The sequence below is a fragment of the Amphiprion ocellaris genome, chromosome 12 (genome assembly GCF_022539595.1).
Source record: "Amphiprion ocellaris isolate individual 3 ecotype Okinawa chromosome 12, ASM2253959v1, whole genome shotgun sequence".
In the NCBI taxonomy this organism is placed as follows: domain Eukaryota; kingdom Metazoa; phylum Chordata; class Actinopteri; family Pomacentridae; genus Amphiprion; species Amphiprion ocellaris.
The window spans coordinates 24939815-24958383 of NC_072777.1; the positions used below are offsets into that span (position 1 = coordinate 24939815).

Consider the following 18569-nt stretch of genomic DNA (forward strand, 5'->3'; position numbering starts at 1 on the left):
CGATTCATCAGTTCGCTGCACCGACCATTATGATGTGACAAGCGCACAGCTGCGAGCACACTCTCAGGTCGAGCTGCTGGATTTTTATCAGTCGACTCTGGTGGCAGAAAAGAAAGATTTCACAGCTGATTTGAATGTGAAAGCGAAAGATTTCAGACAGACAATGTGCCCTTAGCTCTCACCACGTTATAGTCAGGGCTACTTGTACTGTCTAAGGATTTCAACTACTCTGTGATAGCTGTGATGTGAATCTTTGCTTCATCTGTTCTGTCAAAAACATCCAGCAGAGTCAGTGTGCAGTTCTACTTGTTCCTTAAGTTTTAGGAATCCTTTAAAAATGTTTTAGAGCCAGACAACATGAGGCTGATTAACATGATTCTACAAAAACATGTGAACGAGTTGGCTTGATTTTAAAACTGAGATGTGTAGCTAATGATTGGTTTTATTAACAAATCAGTTATCGTTGTAAATAAAAATGAACATAGCACAATGATTTTGTTTAATGCAATTTTCTAGGTATTTAGGCTGTACAATGTTGAATAGTTTGTAAATTGAAATTCTTGTTTTTGCAGTACAAAAACTCAAAGATACTCATTTTCCAATAATTTGAAGTTTGTTTTACAAAATTAAAGGTTTGTATTTATGCTGCATGAATGAAAAATCAGTAATCAAATAGTCATTTTCTGTGAAATCTGTAAGCTGCTGTAATTTTGTCAGAGATAGTAAGAGAAGTAAGATGTTTATCTGTTTAAGAGCAAAGACGGTGATGTGAGAGTTTTGGCTGAATCTGGAAATCAAGAAAAAAAGAGCACAAAACTTTAGATACATTTATGTACTTAAAGTTATGTGTAGCATAAAAAGCCTTGCAATGAATAGTAAGTATTAAGGAAATTGTACTGGAAAAAAAACAAAATTGAACTGAAGTACAATAAAAACTAATTTTAATTTCATTAAACTTAAATTGAACAGATCATAAATGAAGATCCTCTTGTTGGCTGTTTCCATGACTTTCAATAGCTTTTTAAGTTTCTTCTTCAGCAAATTCCACCTAGAGCTGAGCAAACTCCCTCAGATTTATTGTCGCTGTTGTCGTTAAATCAAACTACAGTTTTCAAAAATCAAGAACAAGCTTTCACACCTCAGCTTCAGTCTGTCCAGTTGAAGCTTCATGCGTCTTTACTTTAACAAAAAACTTAGGAACAGGAACGTTTTTTTGTCCTTTTATTGCTGTTTTTTGTTTTAAGAATATGCAGGAAAACCTGTGCTAAACTAAAAAAAAGATTTTTATATTTTCACTGGTTTACCTTCATTACAGTTACTTTTGATTGTATAAAAACCTGACTTCAAAGAGATTTCAAGACTTTTTAATCTTGTACTTTTATGTTTCTTGTACAAAAGCTGTTTTTTTTAAATGTCTGTTATAAGAAACCTGAATTTTCTTAAAAGTTACAAATGTGCAATTATCTCATAGTTTATACTGTTGTAAATCTGTTCGGACTCCTTCCATGTGAAAGACGTCTGACATGACGATGGTGCACATGTTAGCTTTCCTGTGAGTAAAAGATGAGTAACTGTGGATGATAGGAGGGCCTGTGTTCACGCTGCAGGGACGCCCTCCCCGTGCTCCACCGACCTGCCAATCATCTATCTGACCTCGCATCTTTCTGACTGATAAGTGATGTAGATGTGTCCGCACGCTACTCGTGGATAAATGATCACTAATCAGCCCCCGAAGATGAAGGACAAATCTGTAAGTAGAACTAACGCCGCACTTACTCCAACTTTTGCTTTTACATGTCAAAACAACATTTTCTGTTGGCAGGAAGGCTGTTTTTTCCTGTTGTGGTTAGGCTGTGTGAAGCCGAGGCAAACATTTGTCACAGTGACACACACAAACAAAAGTTCAGCCTGCGCTGTTGTCTGATTGTTTACATTTACAATCTATCTGTATTTAAAATGAAGTAGATATTTTATCAGCTCAACAGCAACAAAACTCACACGCCTTGCTTTTAATTTCTTTCTGCTGTGAAAAAGAAATACATTTGGAGTCAATAATCTTCCTTTAAATTAGATCATTCGGAGGCTCTGTGACTCAGGTGGTGTTGCCTATATGTTGTCGAACAACAAGAGAAAACCACATAGTTCGAAACTAATAAATTCTTGACAATGTTCGCATTTCCATTTATAACTAACTGTTGCAAAGGAAACAAAGCTTCCTTCTCAGACTTCCTTTGCAGGTGCTAGAGTAGCGACTGTAGTAGCCTTGATAATGATGATTAATCCAGCTTTCTCTCCAGTGGCTGTGTCAGTCTTTCAACGAGCCTCGTAATTTTTGCCAACTCCACTGACTCATTTTCACAATAAATGAAACAAACCTACACTTTAACCCTTTCTGGCTAAGAATAGATCCAGGCTATATATTCCACTGAATTAATGCTTGCTAAAGGGAAACTATAACTCTTGTTAAGTGGCATGTTGCTCACGACTCTCACGTGCTTTGCGTGTGTACATAAAGTCACAACTCTTATCCCAGCTTTTCTTAATAGCCTTCGAGCGAACACAAAAGCGTCCTTTGTCCTGGAGCTGTCAGTGTCATAGCCAGTGTTTGTGGCTTAGTGTAAGTAAGTGGAGTTAAAGCCGCTGTAGTAGGAGTACAAGTTGTCAGAGCGCTCAGGCCAGACCACGTGGAGCGCTGGCATCTGTGTGTCACGCCCTGAGACCGGCTCAGCGTTGATACTTTTACTTTTGGCGGCTGTGGCATGCTGCTCTGGCCTCGTACGAGCCCTGGGCCTCCCACTGTCCAACAGGTTGGACTGAGAGTAAAGCTGAAATCAAAAAGCTTGACATGTCCTTGGTGTTTGGTTCGACTTGTGCCCCTAATTGGCTGAGATTGCAAATACAAAAAAATTAATGGTCAGACCAACATCTTGCACGGTAGCTCCACGAGTGTGTGACTATGTTTTTTTGAATGGATGAACTGAGTACAAGTGAATCCCTTTAAATGTAGCCAGTATGAGGACTTTTAATTGTCTTTTAGGATGTTTTCCTCTTTCATTTGACTCGACTGCACAAGAAAACTAAAAGTAGAACTAAAACTAGTTTGTTACTATGTATGAAGTCACTCTCAACAGTCTAACAGGCAGTTTTGAGGCCACGACTGTATGCATTAAACCCGACCCTTAACTCCATTTCATATAGACTGCTGATCCACATCTGGATCCATTAAAGCCAGATAGCTGAAGCGAACTCGCCCTCCTCCTCCTCCTCCTCCTCCTCTTCCTCCTCCTCCTCCTCCTCCTCCTCCTCCTCTTCTCTCCACAATATGGCACAGACGCAGCTCTGACTCAGCAGGTGTTTCACAGCAGACATGTTGGCTTGCCACAGCAGGAAAAGCACAGTTGTTTTTAAAGACATTAAAAATAACTGCATTCCATTCACTTGAGTTGCTTACAGAGTCTTGGTAATGTGCATATTGATCTACTGTCATTCTCGACTGAAATGCTTGATAGAACTGAGTTGTTGTTAACAAAATGTGTTTCGCCTTTCCTCTTCCAGGTCAAAATGTCTGCTGGGAAAATGCTCTGTAGCATGAAATCTGTGCTCGCATTAGAGAACTTGACTTGCTTTTTCCGCACTCTGAGTGGAATACAAACTTAGCGCAAACTTGACAAATGTTGAGCTTAAATTTCTAATTTGATGGCATGCATGTCTATTCAAGAAGAGTGGAAAATGCATGTCCACGTTTGTTTCAGTCTGTAGTACAGACTGTTAACTTAATCCCGCGATGTGTGCGTCCGCTCTTGATGCCCACACAATATAGAGTTTCATTGATTTTGTGTCTGCTCCCTTCCTGCAGGCAAGACACATTATTTTATTGTGAAACATTAATAAAGAGATACATTGTTGTTGGTAATAATGTAGCAAAATCATATTTACATCCATAAGAATTCAATATTGTAGGGTAGTAAATACATATTTGATATATTGTAGATAGTATTTTGTTTAATATGTGCAGGAAAAAAAGCTTACATTGACAGTGGAGAACCCAAACGTGCAAGATTTGTGCCTGTTGTGGTCCAATACTAATTTCAATGTTCTTATGAACTGAAAAATTTGTCCAAATCTCAGACTTGCCTTACTTTGCTTTAGTATTGTAAAAAAACATCTTTATCTTCATTTTAACTTGATTTGTTGACTCCATCTTTCTAGTAAGTGCTAAATTTTGGTACCTGCAGTTTATTCTACCCACAGAAAAGTTACAACTGTCTCGAGATTTGCACTGTATCCCACAGAATCCCAACTCCAATGCAGACTAGTCTGTAGTGTACTATGACAGTTGAAGAAATTTAAGTTTAAATTTGAGCTTTGCAAGGTTAAATACAATTCTAATTTATTCTCTTTAAGTTTCTAAATATGGCATTTCTTAATTATCCCTCCTTTGGGTGTAAGAAAAGTTTCAGACAGAAAGTCAAAATCCTGAATGACTTCCTGCTTCCTGTTTGTGCTCTTGTTAGTTGTATATCTAGAAAAAACTGGAAAACAAAGAAGGAAACTGTAGCTGAAGTCAGGGATGAACAGAAAGGAAAAAAAGTAAATTTATTGTTAAATTACTGTCCTGTCTCCAAACAGCTTTCACAACGCATTCCTTCTTTTTGTTTGTGCAACAGAATACAGATGTCAAGGGACTCCGCTAAGCTTTCAAATGTACTTAAGAATAAATCCTTGCTGCAGGGAGTTATTTCAACATTGTTAAGAAAGAAATTACAACATCACTGAATAAGGCGCAACATGTAGACAGCAGTTCATGCTCGTAGATCAAAAACAAGCGCCAAAACATTTGATCACGCTTCGTTTTTTTCTCACATATGATCAGGAGTTGTTAGAGTTCTGTGAACCGCCTGCCTTCTAATTCAGATGGAGAGTCTCAGCGGTGTGTGTTTTACAAAGCTCAAGTAATCCAAGCACATAATTCACACATGGCCCATGTCTGGAAGTTTAAGTGCCGTCGCTTGTTGCCTGGGTTTTTGCAAGGCCTCTCTGAAGTATCCACGCTCAACTGTACGAGCCTGTCTGCTTCCCATGATGCACCTCCCCATCTCCAGCCTGGTGCAGCCAGTGAAAGAGGCTATTGTTCCTGTCACTCTGAGGCATGTTGCATGCACTTATGACACAGAGTGGGAGAAATTATTCCCATTATACCTCTGGAATGTCTTTGAATCAATCAATTCTGTATGAATAAGTGGCACTCTTTAGCAGACTTTGATTTACAAAGTCATTCGGTCATAAATGTGCTTGTTTGTTTGTTTAAAAGAAGAGACAAGACAGTATTGTACAGTACAAAAAGTCATTGGAAAAAGACAGAATTGCAAGTTTTCTTAGCAAAAGCAACACGTTGTTATATGTTAATGTCCCTGCTCATTGAGGCATTTTTCATCTTTAGCCTGACCTGGCGCAAAGACCTCCTCCAGAGCCTGATTCAGACGTCTGATCCTGTGAATCGAGCGGCCTGTTAACACTTTGCAAGAAAACAAGTGGCTTTCAGGACTCCTCTCCTCTTAATTCCCTTCTTTTCTCACAAGGCTTTGATTGATGCGCAGCAAACCACAGTTGGAAAAGCTCGCAGCTTCTCTCATGGATTTTTGCGGCGTGATGTAATGTTTTGATGATCCTCAGTGTAGTATGGCGTGTGCGGTGACATTCAAAACAAAAGAGATATCCTCCCCTTGAAAAGGTGGACTTCTGTGTCTTCTCAGGAAGATCATTTATGCTTCACATACCACAAGACCCTCTGAATCCCCAAAACAGGACGCTGTGTGCTTTTGACATGCGTGAGAACGTTTGATTCTCCCTGTTCTCAAGTTCCAGGCCACATAAAATGCTTATGGAAGTGAGGCTTGCTGATCCTATTTCTGCATCTATAAGTGGTGGAAAAAAATGCCTAGCCTTGTTTTTTTTTTTGTTTTGTTTTTTTTTGTTTGTTTTTTTTAAATCCCGGGTTGAGTCTGAGTCTGCAGGATAGCAGCTCAGGGTGTAAACCAAGAGCACGATGTGGAGGTCATGAAACACTGCCCAATCCGTCAGCACAGAGTCTATTTTTAACCCTGCTGTATCATGTATCACCTCTTGCCATTTTGTTCTTTTGTTCAATGGGGAGGGATATTTCAGGACACTCTCGGATAGCGTGGGAGGCGAGGTGAGGCGGAACCTCTCCCTGACAATCGATCCGTCCCTCGGCTTCGTGTGTGTGTGTGTGTGTGTGTGTGTGTGTGTGTGTGTGTGTGTGTGTGTGTGTGTGTGTGTGTGTGTGCGTGAGGCGAGGTAAAGCCCACGCCTGCTGCCGACCTGTTGCAGCGGCTGAAAATGTGCTCTTCCCATTCATTAGCCCGCGCTGCTACCAAGCGCTTTCACTGCGTCTGTATTTGTGGTCTCTGATAGGATCCAGATGGCAGTCTGGAACACCCGTGCAGCCCTCGTATGAGCTTCACATATGGCCAACAGTAAAGGAATACTTAAAGGGGCCTTGCACCGAGGTCACTGTGTAAGCAAGTGACGGTCCGTGCATTTATGGTATTATCAGTTCGTTCAAAAGCTGCAGTGTCCCTATAGTAACGCGATTACAGTGTGTACACAGTGTCACACTTTTTTCTGAATGCCTACAAATTAAGGTGAAATGAATAACAATGACATCACGTACACTTTGAGACATTCTGTCCTTGAAGACATCCATGGAGTTGCATTGGATTGTGTGAAGAATGAAAAAAAATCCTCCCACTTTCTTATCAGCACACACCTGGCCAGTCGCTGCATAACATTGCTGTTGTCGGTTACAAAAGTTGCAAAATACCTCATTAATCTGCATCAAAAACACACCCAAATCACAACAGAAGGATGTTGTACTCCCCACTCACTGCCACTAAAATCACAAAGTAGATTTCAGTTAGAAAATGTGCAAATGCAATCCCGGTGATTGCTTTCAGTACACCCATTGCAGAGCAAACAGGAACTAATAATAGGTTTTTACTGAACTTTTTAAACAAAGACACCCTCATACTTATGGTACTTGTGAGAGGCTGAACTTATTCTATAAATGACATGGACTTAATATACTATAAGCCCATAAAGAAAGAAAACTGAACCAAAGCAGCCCATGGTTCAACAGGTTCAAGAGAGGAAGACGTATAGAAAGTTGCAAAATTTTTTGCGTTTGTAAGAGACTTTTGGAAAGTGACATGTATGGAGTTTAGAGGTCTAGTGACTGATCAGAACAAGACTTAATCTCCTCGAGGCAGAAGCCCACAGACTCGTCTGCTGCTGTATTTGTTTGGGTTGGGTTATGACCCTCCTCTCCAGCCTACTGCTGCTGCTCTGTTTTGCTCTGATTTTTTTGCTGCTATGAATGTGGCGGGGGAATGTGCGTGGGGCGGCGTAACGGAGGGGAGAGGAGGGGTGAGCGCAGGAATTCCCACTCACTTGGCTCGTCTCGCATTTGCTGTTCTCCTCCAGCGACTCTCCCCCGCCACACATGGAAGAGGGGATGTTTTGTTTGTGAAACACAGTGCTCTCTGGGCCGTGCACACACCATCCCTGTTTTTCAAACGTCGGGGACCCGCAGACGCTGCGCGATGCCGCTGCTCGGTTAGTGGGGAGGAGCACCGCTGAGTTCATTCATCCGCCTCTCAAGGGCCCCTTTTTGCTTTTATTTTTAGCCAAAATCCATCAGGCCTGACAAGTTGAGGGCAGCGCTCCAGGTCCCTTCCACAAAGTCAATCTTTTCCTCCCCTCTTGGGGAAAAAAAAAGCTCTGGACAGCCCTGCTCCAGGACTGGGGTTTTGTTGAGTCATGTGAGATCATGTATACAGAAACAGGGGAGGGGTGGGGGCTGAAGGTAGAGGCGGGGGGGGCCGTAGGGGTAAATGAGGCGGGTGGAATTGAGGCCAGGGGCAGCAGGGGAGCTAAAATCTCCTCGCAGGCCAGCAGACAGCAGAACATGCCGGTGCTAGCCTTGTATAAGGTAATGTCTAGCGAGCATGTTGGGGTGGGACGTGTGCACAGATTTATTTTAATACACTGCCGGCCCTTGCCAGTGGGGGGAGGGATGTGAAGCCTGCCAGCTCATCCCAGGACCATTGTCACACTCCGGACAAGACGGGACATTTTAGTAGACAAACCTACCACAGGCGAATAAAAAAACAGTGAAAAGAGGCAAGTTTCAGTCAGAGTTTGACCTTCTAATCTGCATGATCAGACTGGATTGTTTTTCCATCCCCTGAATGCTGTTTGCACTCGTTCTCTTCATGCTGTCTTCTTGCGGCTGGACTGGCTCCTCTGACAGATGCATGTTTTGAGTTCATTGCCCTGCAGGGAGGTCTGGATTTGACATGTCAGTCTGGTATTTAGCATCGCAGCGTTACAGTATGAGCGGTTGTCTTGAAGTTATGCAGTACAGAAGTAGGAGTGTGCTGTAGCTTCATACCTGAAAGAATACAGTACGTCTGTGCATCACACCTTTGATATCGACTTACAGGAATGAAACTTAAATCTCTTACGGTAGATACTCTCAGGGCTGCAACTAATGATATCACAAAGAATGAAGTTGCTGATTTCTGTAAATCAGTTAATTGATCATTTAATTTCTAAACAGTCACAAAGGATTGAATATTTTACAATTTCAAAACCATGTAAAACAGCAAAAAAGCAACAAATCTTTATATCTGAGAAGCTAGGACCTGATATTCTACAGTTCTGCTCAATAAGTAATCGTTTTTTTTGTTTGTTTATCCAGGCATATTTTTGATTGTTAAAAAATCTACTTTTTGTTCCAGCACCACGGTAAAAACTGTAGTCACATAGCTGCATTAACTACTAAAAGCTACAAAGATGGATAGTATGGTAGACACTTTTCCATTTCTAGGCTTTGTGTTGACACACGCTGAAGTGTTGGCTCAGCTTTCAGTTCAATATCAATGCAGAGAAAAGTGCTATGATTAAGGATGGTTTTGTGGTGCCAGTCTCAAATTTTCGATTTTCTGTTTTTACATTTTGGTTTTAGCCACAGTGGTGGCAAAGTCCAAAGTATTATAATGTCAGTAGGTTTGTCCCTGACTGGAATATCCGCAAAACCTCTGCATGGGCAAACATTTACAGCTCTGACTTTTCCATGAGGTTGGCACTTTGGATTTTAAATTAGATCGTTTCACAACAATTCTTGGGTGAATTGTCGTGGATTTTGTGACAGATGTTCATATATTTTTCCATATGGATGTGTTGTAACACTTTTTTGATTCTCCGTGCAAGTCACATAATGAAAACTGTTTGACATCGTGCAAAACTAATGCAATTTCATTTAATTCACAAATATTAGCATGCTAACATACTAAATTAAGTTTGGTGAAAATTATATATATTACCCCTAAACATCAGTTGAAAACAGTGTTACTGTGGGCACAAATTTGCATTCATTCCAGTGTCTCATGCAGCTTACGGAGGTGCTAATGTGGCTCAGTCTTGCTGTGCAGCTAAAGACAGAGAGGGAAAGCATGTCTATCTGGCATCAATAATTTAATCTAAGCTAATTTTGGAGTTGGATCAGCATGGGATGCTACTATCAGGTTCAATGTTGACTTCATGGCTGGTAGCCAGTGGCAGTGATGTCCTCTTAGTGCAGCTCGGTTCTGAAAATGACTCCAAGAAAAGGAAATTAGTTTCTGTTTTATATTAACTTCCTCATTCAGCACCAGTGTTAGCTGTAAAGGAGCATGCTCTGGCTTTTCACTTCGCAGGTATTTTCTGTTGTGGAATTAGACTGTTTAGAGGACATTCAGTGGGTTAATAATTTTTATGGCCTATAAAAAGCTGCAACACTCTCGCAGGACATAAATCAGCGTGGTCTGTCTTCGCGGGGTGTTCTGAATCGTGTTGGAAACAAGGCTGCAACCCATTCCAGCCCACCTTGAGCGATGAAGGTCACACAAGAAGAGAGTTAATGACCAAGCGCACAGGGCAGCTTTAATGAGCCCTGCACAAGCGTTTTTTAGATTCCATTATAGGCTGTCTTCTCACTCCCGTTAGAACTGTCGAGAGGCTGTATATCGTCCGTCTGTGCATGTGCGACTTGTCTCTGTGAACTATAAGCTTCTGTGCTGCCATGTACCTTCATGACAGAATAGGAAAGGATGGCATACATAAACATTTGTATAAGTATTGTTGGACATGTTTAACTACTGAACAGTATTACTCTGGGATGTACTGTAAAAGTTGTCATTGTGCTGGATGAGTTCACCAGTGATCTTGAAAGCTCCAATCAGGACATAGGTGAGTCATGCTTTAGACTGCCTAAACAAGCTCCTGGAGATCTGAGGAAAATCAGTCAGCAGAGTTGGTCAAAAAGGGCAGAGGTAAAGAGGGTTGTCATTAATTTTGAACCATTACTCTGAGATGTGGGCTGCAGCTAATTTCAGAATTGATTTATTTGTCAGTGTTTCTTCAGCTTAAAATCAGCAAAGCTTCACATTTGAGAAGATAGAACTGAAGAATTTTGACTAATACATTGCATAAACAAATGAGTGATTATTAAAATAATAATAATACAGCTTAGTGTGGTTTTCTATATTTTCTACAATGCAAGATAACCACCTTTCAATAAGGCCACTATTACAGTTAAAAGGGCAACGTTGTGCAGCAACTTAGGTAAAGTTTAACATGGAAATTTGAGCTGCTGACAAATAGCCAACTGACAGTCAGAGTTATGAGCGCCAAGCTGTGTCATCACACAACTACAATAAACACAACATTGCGGTAACCACTGTTTCACTACTACTCATAGACAAGGACTTTTTAAACTTTTTAAATGATGAGTATGACAGCTCTTGCCGAGTTTTTGACTTTTTAATGATATGCGTCCAAAGCGAGTTTCCTTGTCAAACACATATTTCCCAGTTTGTGAAACACAGTGAAAAAGCAGAGCAGAACTGGCCACCTTTGCCCTGTAACTTCTCATAAGGTTCCAGCTTATGGGAAGCTTCAGGTTAGGAGTCATAAAGTTCCACAAGTGGCAGGAAAAAGCCCTCCTCACAAAGCTCCCAAAACATTTGTGTTATTCTGACTCCGCAGACCCAATTTGTATCACAGCGTTTTCTCTTAGAAATTTGATGCTGCGCGCACAAGCCAAGATAATCCTCAAAACATTGTTATTACATCATCAGGGTTATTTTTTCATTACACAACTGTCCTCACAAGAGGAGGAGTAGTACTAACTATGACGGGTAAACCGACCTCTCGCAGTTTGCGTAGCATGTTGTGTATCCTGTGACCAGGCTTCTGGTCACCCCCAGCTATCAGTACTGTTCACAGAGCCTCCATCCAAAGAAGGCATGATGGGTGTCGTGGATGTCAAAGCAATGTCTGTGGTCAGTATGGCACTCGGAGCACACGCATGTTGCTAGCACCCCCTCGCCTCCAGCTATGTAGCTTTTCTCCAAAAAGTGGGAATCTTTCCTTTGCTCTGTTCTCTTTCTGGTAAACGATGTTGTGGATCATTGAGTTTAACATTAATTAACAGTGAAAAATGTACAATTGCTCAAGGATTATTGATGAAACACGCCCATAAATACATCAATAGCTTGTAAGAAGCCAGAGAGTAGGTAGAGTGCTACTTCGAATCAATAATGTAAAATTTCCAATTATCTTACTCCTGCTGAAATCGAAATGACCCCTCCAAAGGGTTGCGGTTCTCCAGGCTTGTGGAGTCTATAAGGATGTTGTTTTCTTCCAAACTATTGATGCATGCAAATTCCAACTGTGTTGTCAAGACCATAGGCTGAAAGGATGCCTCTGGAAGGAGAGAAACAAAAAAAAGCTTTAGGAAGTTTGGAGCTGTAGCCATGGGAATAATGGGAACAGCAGAGATGGAAACGGAACAACGGACAAAAGCGGATTTTCTTTTCTGTAAATTGAAGTTTACTTACCTTCTGACACAGAACGGAAAAAGAAGCCCGCTGAAAAATGTTCCGTAACGTGGTGGAAGTTGGGGTCATTGTTCTGCTGGTTCATTTCTGTACCATAGCCCTGGCTCTGAGGACTCATCACCATGGAAACCATTATGTGGGGCAATTGGCGGTGGAGCACTTTAGAAATCTCTTTGGAATATATTAGTAGCAGCAAAGGCCCCACTCTCCTCACCTTCAACCTTTCGCCATTGTCTTGGAGCTAGTTTACTTCAGGCGCTGTTCTCAGGATTTGAGGCCTCAGCTCAGGAATGCTCGACCTATAGACCATCTCCACGCAGCAACGCAAAAACAACCCAGCTCCTGTCGGGAGCTCATGTTTGAAATCTGAAATAAACAGGCCTGCCAATAGTGAAGCTCCAGGGCTTTCTGAATTCTCACAAAAAAAAAAAATGTAATTAGAAAGCTTCACTTCATTGAGTCATTCGGGCTGTAGCAGTGCAGAACTTCAATTTCCACTTCAATCAGAGAAATGAAATGATTTGCACTGCAGAGCTAAATAACCACGCGCACAGTTTTTCCTGATGTGGCAAAAATCCAGATAAGACGAAGACTTCATATGGAGCAGATGTGCTGAGACTCAGATTTCACAGAGAAAGCGCAGCTGATTCAGAATACCCGTTGAATTGTAAAGCAGCGATATTACCTTCTTGCCCTTCACACACATTCCCCTGTGGTGTTTCGTTGGCAACATAGGGTCTCAAACCTGAGACACTCAGCAATTTTGTGTTCTATCATCTGGGATTGCTCAGAGGCACTAACACTGCTTTTTTATTTTAGGATTAAAAATAATAATAATACAGCAGTGCCGGTTTCTGTCTTATCGCCCGATATGTCACATTTTTGTTGTGCAGAAAAACAGGCTTCCTAAAGATCTGCTAACCCATCTGGCTGAGGTGATTAGCAAAAGCTGAGGCAGATGGTGCCACGGCCAGATTCTGCATTGCTTCAGGGGTGTATTAATCTGCATATACAACTGACAGCCATGTTTAGCTGTGAGAAATATTTTTCTCTGGCTGAATAGGAGTGTGAAAGTCAGTGTGCTGCAGCGCTGTGTGTGTGGTGGGGTTTATAGGGGAGGGGAAGAGGCTGATTTGACAGGGACCCTCAGGATGTTTTTGTTAGGGGATGAGGGCGGGCGTTACGGGGACCTTCCTCTTCTTCTTGTGCAGCAAACACGCTATAAGTGAATGAGCCACGCAGCAGCAAAGCCCTCCCACCCCCACTGCTGGCAGCGGGGTCTGGAAATGTTGACACACGGAGTCGGAGAGCAGCCCCAGAAACCCCAGGAATCCCCCTGAGAAGACGCTGGGCGGGAGGGTGAGGTGGAGCCTTGGAATGTGCTCGGAGGAGTCAGTCACTTATTTACTAGCTGAACTCGGTGAACCCCGTCTGAGTCAGCCACTTCCACCCTGGCCAGTCTGTCCCACCTTCTCCCTCCCACTTTCCTCACTGTTTTGTTCTTCAACCTACCCCAGTGCTCCTCATTTGCTCACTCCTCCCCTCCCCTCCCCTCATTATTGACAGACACTTTTTTTTTTTCGCTCACTCATTGCCCGGCCTCTTCGCCAATGTCCCGAGCGACCCGATCCAACCCCCACCTGACCCCTGTCACCCTGCCGCTATCCCTCTAGCTGCGAGCGCTGAGGTCATAAGCTCGTGATGAGCAATAAAACAAATGTCAGTGGGAGTGTGAGTCAGGCTGCAGAGTGTGGAGAGCAGCCCGGGTACAGGAAGTACCACATGCACTTTGGCCTTTGCGATAAATACTACTTAGTTTGTGGAGTGAATCTGACCTGACCTCTAAATCCAAGACCCCTCAAACAGGTTCATGTGTTCGTTAAGCTTTTCAGTCGCTCATCTTTTCCCTGTTATCTAAACTGGGGTTTAACCTGAGCAATCGTAGCGAGTATATAAGGCGTAACTCCTGTTCTCATCCTGGAAAGCCTGTATGTTGGCACTTTCACATGTTTCATAGAGAAATTATGTGAAACCGGAGCGTTACGTGACGGTGCTGCTTTTACAGTGGTGGCTTTGTGTCATTCAGACATGGGCGACTTTAAAGTTAATGTTGTTGCAGATTTATCCAGTCATGCCAGATCTGTTACAGAAAGAAATGCAGTACATAACAGGGCTGAGAGTAGGCACTGAAGAACGTTAAGTATACTGGATAATTCCCCGGTTATCTCACAGGTTCTCATCCTGGCATCTGCTGCTTCTGAATGATGCCTGAGATGAGGTCACAGTTGGAACACTATACATAAAAACGCCTGCCTGTCTGTCAGTGCAACTGCATCATTCAGACCATGTTGAACGTGATACACAAATAATACCGATCTGCTGTAGTACAACTGTCTTGACTTACAGAAAAGTGACCAGAGGTGTTCTGGTGTGTCTGCTCCCTTTCTGTGCCGAGGGGAGTTACAATATACTGACCTAAAAACAGCCACAGATACGTATCCGTCCACATCTCGCATTAGTGAGTCATGTCTTGAGTCTGTTATGTTATAGTCTTACATGTAATCTATAGTGTTTACTAGTTCCCTGACTTTTGCCTTGAAAGATCTGGATTAAAATAAGTCCCCTGGTAAAATGGTTTAGGCTAAACCCAGAGATTAGTCATAGCAAGATGCCTTTGCATTGCATATCTGAAAGGATCTGTGCTGATCTGTTGTCACATTTGATAAAGTTGCAGTTGAACGTTTTACAAGCGGTACAGTAACAATAGTGTCAGTGGCTTGTTGTTTTAGTTTCTGTATCGAATTTACACTTCTGATTTGGGGTGACATATGATGTGCATCCTGCTGCACTGATAGAAAAATAATTTAACTTTGTTGAAGCAAGATACTCATTCATCTTTGAGTGTGGACGTGTAAACTCCAGATTAACTTTCTCAGAAAGGAAAAAGAAAGAAATGCTTAATGGCAGGGCTCATAGAAAACAGAAGCTAGAAGCTGGCAGAAAACTAGCATATGGATTGCACTCAGTTCTGCGAAGGAGTCCTTGAAATATTCTTAACAGTCTGGATGGCGCATCGTCATTCTAATAAAAGTCTAAAAGATGTTATGTCAGTGCTTTCCACCCAAGGATAGGAAAAAAAGCAACCTAAGTTTTTACTTAATCCAACTATTTTTGGTAAAGATATCAAGAAAAATGCTGAAAGAAGAGAGCATCCAAAAGTTTAGTCATTTTCAACTATGTTTGGGTGCTGTCAGACTGCATACATAGAATCAAGAAGTCTTTATTTTGCCTACTGAAAAGTGTTCTCTGTGGTCATTTTTATGACTTAAACGGTAAAATCTGTTTTCTCTTTTCTTCTCCGTCTCCTCCACCACTCCTCCTGTCATATTTGAATTATGGGTCATTTGTGTAAGAGACACCAAGCAAGTTCGACAGCCCAAATGCCACAGTGTTCGAAAGAATTCATGTCTGCAAATCAGTCTGTCTTCAGCTAGAGAGAAGCATCAGGAGAGGAGGTGTAATGATTAATGGTCGCCTCAGTCTTTCTCCCTGACCACTGATCTGATGAGAGAACAATAATCCGTGACTCTGTGGGAATTTGCTGCCTTGTTTTGTCTCGTCAGTGATACTCTGCTTGTCAATTACGATTACTGGGAAATGTCAGCGGGCTTCATGTGACTGCAGCTCAGCAGTGGCTGGAGATCCTGATGAAAATTACAGCAAGACAAGATGTTTACTCTTATAAGATAAAAAAAGACAATGTTGGACTGACTGCTTTTGTGCTCTGATGCTCGGTGTGTGTGTTCTGCACTGGAGGCTCACTTGATCGTGGATATTGAATGAGCAGCCGTGAAGACGTAGAGGAACAAGCCGTTCTCACGTCAGCAGCAGCCAGCCTGGATGTGATCAGCGGGGCGCCACTCCTGCTCACTTTATCACCTTCATCTGGCTGCTAGAGTGATCCGTGTCACCGGCCGACACATTATAGCAGCAGCTTCCGTACGCTTACATGCGCTGCTGCGTCTGTTTTTCCCTTACCTCCACCAAAGAGATTATGTTGGTTTGTCTGTTAGTTAACAGGATGTCTCAAATACCAGCAAACAGATCCCATGGACATTTGTTTGAAGGGAGCGAGAAATAAACAAGTGGATGCAAATGAACCTCGATGCAACTCTCATTGAAAACTTACTCTCACATGTGTATCCCATGAAAAACTGTTGATTGGAAAATGGCAGTGAATATTATTTGATTAATTGGCTCGTAAATATTCATGTTTTTGTTTCTTCTTGTTAATTGATACTGTAAGTTTAGGACTGAAATTTTTACTTTACAAGTCTTTAGCATTTAACATCACCTACCATTTAATGCATTGTTTATTAGAAGCACTTATGTAGCTGTAAGCAGTTTTGGGGACATTTTAATAGATTTTAACATTTTTTAATAGTGTTTTGAATATTTAACAATTTAAATGAAAATATCAAATCTATTGATTTATTGATTTTTAAGTGTCCACAGGAAGCATCTAACACTTGACAAGTACATTAATAAAGTCTTATATCCGACCATAATTACATTATATCACAGAATAAATAATTTAATCAGTGTTTTTACTGCTTACTAATGTCAATAGGGAGTTTAAGTGCATGAGTGGCTTCCATATTTTATCAATTATTCTACTAAAGGTCCAGTGTGTAGGATTTAGGTGGTTCTGTGGCAGAAATTATGATTTCTCTAGTGTGTATTCACCTGAAAATAAGAAGTTCTGTGTTTTCTTTACCTTAGAATGAGCTATTTATATTCAGGATATTCACTCGTTTCAGTCTGCAACCTCATCGCCACAACTTAAAACACAAGTTCCCTTGTTGCACTAAAATATGAGTTAGCTGAACTCAGGTTAAATTATTCAGGTTAATTAGTTCAAAGTTGTCTTACAAGTTTAATAAATGGAAAACCAGTTGAGTTAGCTAAATGTGGGGAAAAAATTCATTACCAACCTTCATAGCAGTTTTTTTTTTTAGATAATGTAAAGAAACAACCAGGACAGACACACAGCAACTTTGTTTTAAAACTACAAAAAGGAGAAAATAGGGTCTATGGAGAGTTTAATTTTCATGCTGGGAAGTCTGATAATGTGCTAGTTTTTGTTGATTAATTCATTAAATTGACTGAACTGTCAAGAATTCATTCATTCGGCAAATCAAGAAAAATAATGAAGTCTTCTGGGTTGAATTAAATTGAAATTAAAAACAGTGTTAGGTTCATGAGAAAAGATGACTGGTTCCACTAAATTCTTGTATACATTTTTACTTTGTGCCTATTTTGTTTGTCTGACAGTCCAAAAGCAAGCAAATAATTCTGACAAACAGGAATCTCAACATTTGAGAAGGTGGAGGCAGCAAATGTTTGCTAGTTTTAAGAAAATTTCAGGCAAGTCACTGACCAGTTAATCCACAGATCGACTGTTACTGTTAAGAAGAATCTGTCATTACTGCAAAAACTCATATATCTTGGGAAAAAAACAACAATATTGAAGAAATATATTTTAAATTCCAATACACTTGCATCTCCAGTGAGACTAATGCTAAGAAACAATCACATTTTTCTGCCTGTTCTAGTTGTTTGTAAGACTTTGTCAGTTAATTTATTTATTGCTGTGGTGTTTTTGTACCGCAGAGGTCTCCTGTCAGTCTGATCAGCTGTACTGCTGCCTGTGGTTATGTAGAAAGGCGTTACTTTGTGTTCACTGAAGTATTTATTCTATCTAAATGCATGCGTTCAACTTACATAATTATTTGTTAGTAGAAAGCAGAAATCAATGAAAATGAAGCTGGTAGTTTGCAGTTGTGAGCAGGTGTGTCCAGACTCGGTATGTGTATAAACCAGGTGAGGCCAGATGTTCAGTGCCACAGAGAAACTGACTCTAAGCCTGTCCAGCTGTGACACTGCTAACCTTGCCTTTGCTCGAGGTGGGTTATCAGTCAGAACAAGCAGACAGAGCTGAGCTGATGGGAAACATCCACAAAGTCCACACAGATAGTGCCAGAGTTTACCCAACGGACCTTTGCCCTAATTCTCACATGAACTGAGCCGAGATCTGGGGTTCACTCAAACCGTTTGCTGAGACATGCAAGTAAACAGATCACTCTATTATGAAATTACTTTATTAAACCATAATGTCGGGCTCAGATAGCTGCTTTGCATTTCAAACTTGTCTTCTGATCTAAAATATTTGTCGTCTCTTAGTGCTGTACTGGTGTATAGCTAATAGCATTGCAGTGTAAAAAAAAGTAGAATTTTATTGTAGGCAACTTATCTTAATTTCTTCATCATATTCAATTTAAAATCTTTTACTTCTCCTAATTTATTCCAAGTTACAGTATTACATTATTTTAGATAATTGCAACTCTCAAGTTTTTATTTCTGTTAATTTAGATAAAGTTAAAGTAATTAATTCTGTTCTGCATCCACAAGGAAATTCTTGGATCACAAGTGAACTCAGATTCATATTATTTATTTCAGTTTAATTTTATCATCTTTTATCTCTGACTCAAGTGCCTTACATGAAGTGTAGGAGACACAGCCTTCCTCATGTCAGTCTTTTCATGA

The 18569-nt window shown here is 41.0% G+C and overlaps 1 protein-coding gene across 2 annotated transcripts in view; it reads left to right on the forward strand.

Moving 5' to 3' along the window:
* Window positions 1-18569, forward strand: part of bach2b (BTB and CNC homology 1, basic leucine zipper transcription factor 2b) — a 107800-nt gene that overhangs the window by 16889 nt on the left and 72342 nt on the right. The window contains exon 2 of one of the 2 annotated variants that reach the window (XM_023266443.3): window positions 1608-1750. The exons of the other annotated variant lie outside the window; for it this stretch is intronic. Coding sequence (XP_023122211.2) covers window positions 1712-1750 — 39 coding nt within the window. The 5' untranslated portion in view covers window positions 1608-1711. The remainder of the gene's footprint in view (window positions 1-1607; window positions 1751-18569) is intronic. 2 annotated transcript variants of the gene reach the window in all.